Source organism: Polypterus senegalus, chromosome 1, assembly GCF_016835505.1.
Source record: "Polypterus senegalus isolate Bchr_013 chromosome 1, ASM1683550v1, whole genome shotgun sequence".
In the NCBI taxonomy this organism is placed as follows: Eukaryota; Metazoa; Chordata; class Cladistia; order Polypteriformes; family Polypteridae; genus Polypterus; species Polypterus senegalus.
Window position 1 is genome coordinate 81192616 of NC_053154.1, and position 7385 is coordinate 81200000.

Genomic DNA, 7385 nt, shown 5'->3' on the forward strand with positions numbered 1-7385 from the left:
AGGGAATTGACTAAAAACCCAATGGTTACTCTAGTATAGCTTCAGAGTCCTCTGCTGAAATGGGAAAACCTGTTCGAAGGATGTCCATCTCAGCAGCACACTGACAATCAGGCATTTATGGTACAGTGGCTAACTTCATCTTGGAGATTGCTAAGTGGCACTTTAAGGACATGAGTGCATGAGGAAAAAAAAACTCTGTTGTGATGAGACAAGAATTGAACTCTTTTTGCAGAGATCTGAACAATATGTCAGCAAAGATCAGACACTGTTCATCATCTGCCTAATACCATCCCTGCAGTGAAACTTTGTGATAGCAGTATCATGGTATCTCAGTGGAAGGGACAGGGGGAGTAGTTAAAATTAAGGGTCGGAATAATGCAGCCAAATACAGAAAGGTCTTTAAAGAAAACTGTTTCTGCAGTGCATTTGACGTCAGACGATTTACCTTTAAGCATGACAATGACCTGAAGCATACAGCAAAGACAACACTGGAATGACTTTGGGGCAAGTCTCTTGACTCTTACTCATATAACATTGACTCTGTAGCCACACAGGACACAGTTCTCATGGAGAGTCATGCAGCACCAACTCACCTTGAGAAGAGAAACTTTTGTGTGAGAATGCTGTTACGTATTGATGTCAGTTCATCATTCAGCACTATCTTTCCTCTTTAAGTTCAGGCAAATGTCTGGGCCCTTTGACTGTAATCATGCCAAACATTGCACAAACTTCATCATCTACTTTGCTGTAGTAGGACTAATTACAAAAAACAATGATACAACCTATAGGGATTAGAATAAACTAATGACTCAGTGGTGCAATTACACCAATTTGTTGTTCAAGGCAATGTGATAGAAAACGAAAGGAGGCTATTATTGACTTCAGAGGTATTGGAGGGGATCACATGCATATTACCTTAATGATGTTACTTTAGAAAGACTGAGTAATTTTAAACTCTCTTTCTTTCATGACTTTTTATCACCACCTTTCTCTTAAGAAAGCTCAACAGCACCTTTCCCTGGGAAAAGTCTGTCTATCCAAGATCCTTACCAAATTTTACAGATGCACAGTGAAGACCATACTGATTGGACAAATCACAGTTCTAGATGCAATTATCAAAGATGAATCCATCCTGCCCTGTGGCAGATCACCTCCATTCAACTGTTAGTCAGAACCACCTAGTTTGTTACTCGAGTCATGCTTCATGCAGGACCTTTCTGATGAGACGTCCAAAGAAAACACTCTACAACATTATCTCAGATACTACATAACCAGCAAGCAAATTATTTGCACCCTAACATACCACAAGTAATATTACAGCATTCAATGGCAAACCAGCATACTTGCAAATTGTTTTTAGACCTGGCACTTAAACTGTTAACTCACATGCAGTCATCCTCTTGACCTGTGACCAAGAGTCCAGACTGCCAATCTGTTTATACTAAAGATATAGTGTCTGCTCAGTATCAGTTCAGTGGCAGGTACATGTACATCTGCTCTTTACACTTGACACTGTTGCATATTTATTGTCATTACTTTTTTTTAGTATTCATTGTTTGCTGTAGTGTGTTATTGTACTTCATATTGCTATTGCTTTTTTATGTTTATGTTATGTACAAGTGAGGCTAGCTGTAAAAATGTTTAATTATACTCAACAAAGTCGACTACATACACACACGGTAATTCTACTATAAAATCAAAATGACTTAACAAAGGACATTAATATTACCTGATAAAATTGCATTGTTTATTAAATGTTTGTTCAAAAGAGAATCACAGATAATTAGGCAAAATATGTTTCCTTTATAGCTTTTATAGAGAATTTATTGCTAGTTGCCCAATCAGCTTCCAAAACTCCATAAAGTTCAGCTCCCCATCATCATTCACATCAATTGACTTGAACAGCTTGTCAGACACAGCAGGGTCACTGCCATCCTGTAACATATTACAAAATAAATTAAATCTTTGTCTATGGTGTGCATTTAGACATTGTCATGATATAAGGCTGTTCATTAGCAAAACAACAACATTAAAAAAAGAACAAAATCTATATTGATAATTTCTTATTGCAGTTGTTGATGAATCTACCCTGATTTAATCATAATTTATTTTTAAAAGTTTAATTTCAAGTGTGTACATTTTCCCCTAAACTGTCAACATTCTTGATATTTAATTTAAATAAAACAAATCTATAGCATATCCAAATAATAAGTACCTAATGCAGTAAAGTGATACTTAGATTCAAGTGTCTGAATATGCCTACTTCACTGATCAAGTCTGAGCACCTTCTTACTGCAGAGTCCATTTATGATATCTGAGAGGTGTCAGTATTAACCACAACATCAAATTCTTCAGTTTGGTAAATTCCATTTTAACATATTCCAAGGTACTACTGCAAAATTAAAGGCATTTTCCATGTTTATTTATTTTTGTTTAATTGAGAAAACTTTATTAGTATTCTTACTTTCTGTGCTTTAGGTGTGTCTAGAAAAAAAAACAAATGTAGACTAGGATCTGAGTCTTACCCAGATTGTGAAGAAAACAAATGGAAACAGTACTGTTTAAGGATGTAAGGCACTCAATGGAGCATTATGAATTCACCACATGGAAACAGTACTGATTAAAATGTTAGGCCTACAATGTCTCAATCTGTCAGCTAAATAACACAGTTTACTGAAGAAGCTGTAGTGATGCTGTGCAGGCTTCTTCTTCAAATATTGTGACTCCAGTGCCCTCTACTGTTCAATTTTTGTCACATTCTCTTTAGCAATAAGACTAGCAGATTCAATCTTAAACTGATAAAGACAAACACTGGTTTTAATTGTTTACTGTGTAATCAATTCTTACTATATATAGAAATCTTCTCTGTAGACCATGTGAAAGTGCTAATCATACTGCAGGAGTCAAACAATAAAAAATTCTAACAACGCTAACCTTATAAGAGAACACACTTCACAAAAATTTGCGAGCATTGTATTATATACAGTTAGAGCAAAGTACTTGCCAGAGACAAAGTGAGACCTCAGTTCAGATAGGTTTCGTGGCATATGTTCCCAGATGGGAAGTTAGAAAGATAAAAAATGATTTATATTGTGTGTTGGCAAGTAAGTTACTAATGAGAGTACAAGATTGTTGCCTGGTCTGTGCCACTTTTGATATTTTTTTATTTTAGCTTCACTACAATTATTACTTATCTTTGTATTTTAATTATGAAACAGTTTTGTTGTTGATACATGTTACATTTTCTTTGTCTTGCAGTACCAATTGTTTGATTAATTTGTGTGGGGGTATACAGTATAGCTTCAGTGTTAGAATTACTACTACCGACTACTTGTGTACTGTACCCCATCTCCAGCACACTACTTAAATCCTGCCTTCATGCCATAATCCCGACTGTTACAACAATAATAAACTCATCCCTTGACACTGGCTCTGTGCCACTCACTTTTAAAATCACTTCTGTAATCCCCATGTTAAAAAAGCTTGGTCTTGATGCTGATAATCTTAACAATTTCCTGCCCATTTCCCACTTACATTTCCTGTCAAAAGCTCTTGAGTGTGTTGTAGCCTCCCAGCTCACCAATTACTTAACCACTAATAACTTGATGGAACCCTTTCAGTCTGGTTTCAGGGTGCAGCACAGCTGTGAAACTGCTCTGCTATGGGTAACCAATGATTTGCTTATGGCAGCAGACTCTGGACAAACCAGCATATTATTTCTGTTAGACCTCAGTGCAGCATTTGACATGACATGACATTCTACTGTCCAGAATTGAGAACATACTGGGTACCTCTGGCACTGCCCTCCAGTGGTTCAAGTCCTATCTGACTGATAGGCAAGAGGTTGTTAATCTTAGCAACAGCAGATCCAGCTCGGCGCCAGTCACACAAGGAGTTCCTCAGGGCTCTGTCCTCGGGCATCTCCTCTTCTGTATTTATATGCTTCCCCTTGGCCATATTATTCGTAGCTATGGACTGGGCTATCATTTTTATGCAAACGATACTCAACTCTATTTCAGTGTTAAAAGTGGAACTTCATCAGAGCTTTCTCAGCTCACAACCTGCCTTAGTGAAATTAAAACCTGGATGGAGCAGAACTCTTTAAAATTAAACTGCAACAAAACTGAACTCCTGCAAATTGGGACTAAAATGCAACTGAATAAAATGAGCTCCTTCCCAGTCAATCTTGGCTGTGATCTCATCAGACCTGCCTCTACTTCAAAGAATCTTGGTGTCATTTTTGATTCCTCCCTTTCTTACTCCGCCCACATAAATCACATTAAGAAACTTTCTTACTTTCACCTCCATAACATATCCCGTGTTCGCTCCTTCCTCTCCTTTTCTAATTCTGAGAAACTTGTCCATGCTTTTATCATATCCCGCATAGATTATTGTAACTCACTGTTGGCAGGTGCCCCTTCTAATCTTATATCACAGCTCCAGCTTATTCAAAACTCAGCTGCAAGAGTCCTTACTCGAACCAGCAGCAGCGAGCACATAACACCCATCCTGCTTCGTCTTCACTGGCTCCCTGTGTCTTACAGAATCGAATATAAAATCCTACTAATAACCTACAAAGCCTTAAATAACCTTGCAACAAACTACATCAGTGACCTTCTCCATAACTATTTGCCTGCCCGCTCACTAAGGTCCTCTGATTCTGGCAATCTTGTTGTACCCCACACTAATCTACACTCCATGGGTGACAGGGACTTCAGCTGTATAGCGCCCTGACTCTGGAATGACCTACCGAAATTAATCAGATCAGCTGACTCCATGAATTCTTTTAAAAAACAACTCAAAACTCATCTGTTCAGGAAGGCTTTTAGCTCTACTTGACTTCATTCCCCTTCTCTCAGTTTACCTCTCTCTCATGATGCTCATGTAACCTGTGTGTGTGTGTGTGTGCTAGAAATCAGTTCTGTTGCCTGTTAGGCTTTCTCTGAATTTACTGTCTTAATCCTCTTTATTTATTTGCTTTGTACTATGCTATATACTGTATACCCTGCCGTTCTTTCTTATATTCTGTAAGCGCCTTGAGCATGGGAAAGGCGCTATATAAATAAAATGTATTATTATTATTAATTATGAAACCATTTTATTTTTGATACACATTGGACTTGTTACGACTTTGTTATGGCTTAAAATGCTAATGGCTTGATTAATGTGTCTGTGAAGGTATATAAGTCCAGAGTAATGGATCTATCTCTGTGGAGTTTGAATGTTTTCTGCATGTCTTCATGGGTTTCCTCAGGTATTCTATTCTTCTCTTATCCTAAGCTGGTGCAGGTTAGCGGGGCAAAGGAGTAAATTTGGTCCTCTGTGAGCGAGTGTGGCATACTAGTTAAGTCTTTGTGGGCTCAAATCCTAGTACTGACATGGTATGATCATGAGCAAGTCACTTCACCTTCCTGTGTTGCAACTGGAAAAACAAAACAAATGTTTCACATTGTATCTTAAATATTTTCTTGTAAGTCTCCCTAAATACAGGTGTCCACCAAATGATAAGTTCTAATTAATGAATGTGAACTGTCCTCTGCTTGGTTTCTGTCTTGCACCCATTGCTGTCAGAATAGGATTTGATTCCCTAAAGCAAAAATTGTTTACTACATTGTAAGATATTCTTAAAACACTACCTTGACAAGATCAGGAAGCTGACTGATCACCAGTTTTCTGAACTCCTCTTTACTGAGTGTGGCTGCATTCCCATCACTTCCTGCAAAATGTTTGAATTGTTGCACCAAAGTGTTGATAGCCGCCTGCATTCTGCACGTCGATTGACAATCTGCACGTAACACAACACAATAAAAGTACAAGCTTTAAATCAATTAATCATGTTAAAAAACAATCAATAAAAAGGAAGGAATGTAAAATACAATCAGCACAAAGCACATATAGAATAGGTAAGAATATCGAGTACATTATAGTGAAAAAATATTTGCTGTTTGTCTGGTTTTTTGTTGTAGTGTTGTTGCCTATTTTAAGTGAATGTTATCAAATTATTTACCAAAGACTAATATTAGAGAAAGACCAAAAACACAAATTTTTGCAACTTTTTGAATTATTTTTAAAGAGAGTAGCTCTTGGAGTCAGTAATTGGATACAGCTCCTTTTGCAGCATTTACTACAAGCATGTGTTTCCTGTTGTTATTTATCAGTCTGTCATGGAGGAGGATTTTTCCAAGAATGAGAAGGCTTCGTTGAAACCGACATGTGAATATAAACATGTATGTAGCCCTTCAGAATCCTAAACACATATTTGCATACATTCAAACTGTTCCACTCTCCAAAGGAGAACTGCTGCTTCTTATTTTGCCTTGCATAGATGCACCATGTGTGAAATCCTAGGGAACAGTTTCATAAGTGACATTTTGTTTCTTTCTGTGCTCTATTATTTAAATCCTTTTGGTGATTCACAGACCTATACTACCCTTTTCTTTCTATAATAAACTCTTTTAATTCATCCTGTCCTTGTCCTGTATATGCTTAAATTTTTAATTACTCACTCATACTTTCTTTTTTTTTACATTGCCTTTTATAGTAAGGGACAGAGGTTTTTAACAGCAAAAAACAAATTTGTCACCCTTATATGTTGACCTTCTGATCTCTAGCAATACACATGCAGCGTATGACCCTAACAAATAAAATCATTTTAAGTTTTTTGCTGTTGTTTCATGCACATTTAATTTACTGGCCTATAAAATGTATTTTTCAACTACAGCTCCCGTTAGCTAAAATTTTTTGTTTGTATTGCAATCATTCATCATTTCCCCTGTCAAATATATTACCACAGCTCTCATTTAATTGTAAAAGAATGTACACTTACCTAACTGCAACAGCTCTAAGTCCAAATGAGTATCTCCTATGTTTTGTTCCGCTAGATTTATATACTCTGAAATGGTGAGAAACTGCCTAGGAATGTACTAGCTAAGCGGAAAATTAATAGTTTTGCTGGTATAAAGAAGAAATTGAACAGTGACTGTTAACTCAGGTGACTGAAACTTTTTAATTACCATTGCTCAAAATGGACCAGTTGATTTTCACCAGTTTAACAGATACTTACATGAGATTATGAAATATAACTTGAGAAAGCATCAATAATTGAGTATAGTTGCAATATATAAGGTCACAAGGTAACAATAGGAAAAATCAGTTATTAATTTCATTTCAGCTGGGTGGAACCAGTGCAAAGTGGTTGGCATCACTGTCTGAAAGCTCTGGAGTCCTGGGTTGTTCACTTTCTCCATTAGAGTTTTTTTTTAAGGTCTTTTGATGAATATGCAAGTGACACATATTGGCTAATCTGAAATGGCTTTGTTTGTTAGCATTTGTGCTCTGAAATGGACTGTTGTCATGTCCCTGCTTGGTTCCCTCATTGAAGTCTG

The 7385-nt window shown here is 36.8% G+C and overlaps 1 protein-coding gene across 1 annotated transcript; it reads right to left on the reverse strand.

The window, feature by feature from the left end:
* Positions 1 to 1725: 1725 nt before the first annotated feature.
* s100a11 (S100 calcium binding protein A11) lies at positions 1726 to 6897 on the reverse strand. The gene is made up of 3 exons (XM_039752005.1): positions 6827 to 6897; positions 5637 to 5785; positions 1726 to 1935 (listed from the first exon to the last, which is right to left on the reverse strand). Exons 2-3 carry the CDS (start codon positions 5763 to 5765, stop codon positions 1813 to 1815), a joined length of 252 nt encoding a protein of 83 aa, XP_039607939.1. The 5' UTR covers positions 5766 to 5785; positions 6827 to 6897; the 3' UTR covers positions 1726 to 1812.
* Between the last annotated feature and the right edge of the window lie 488 nt (positions 6898 to 7385).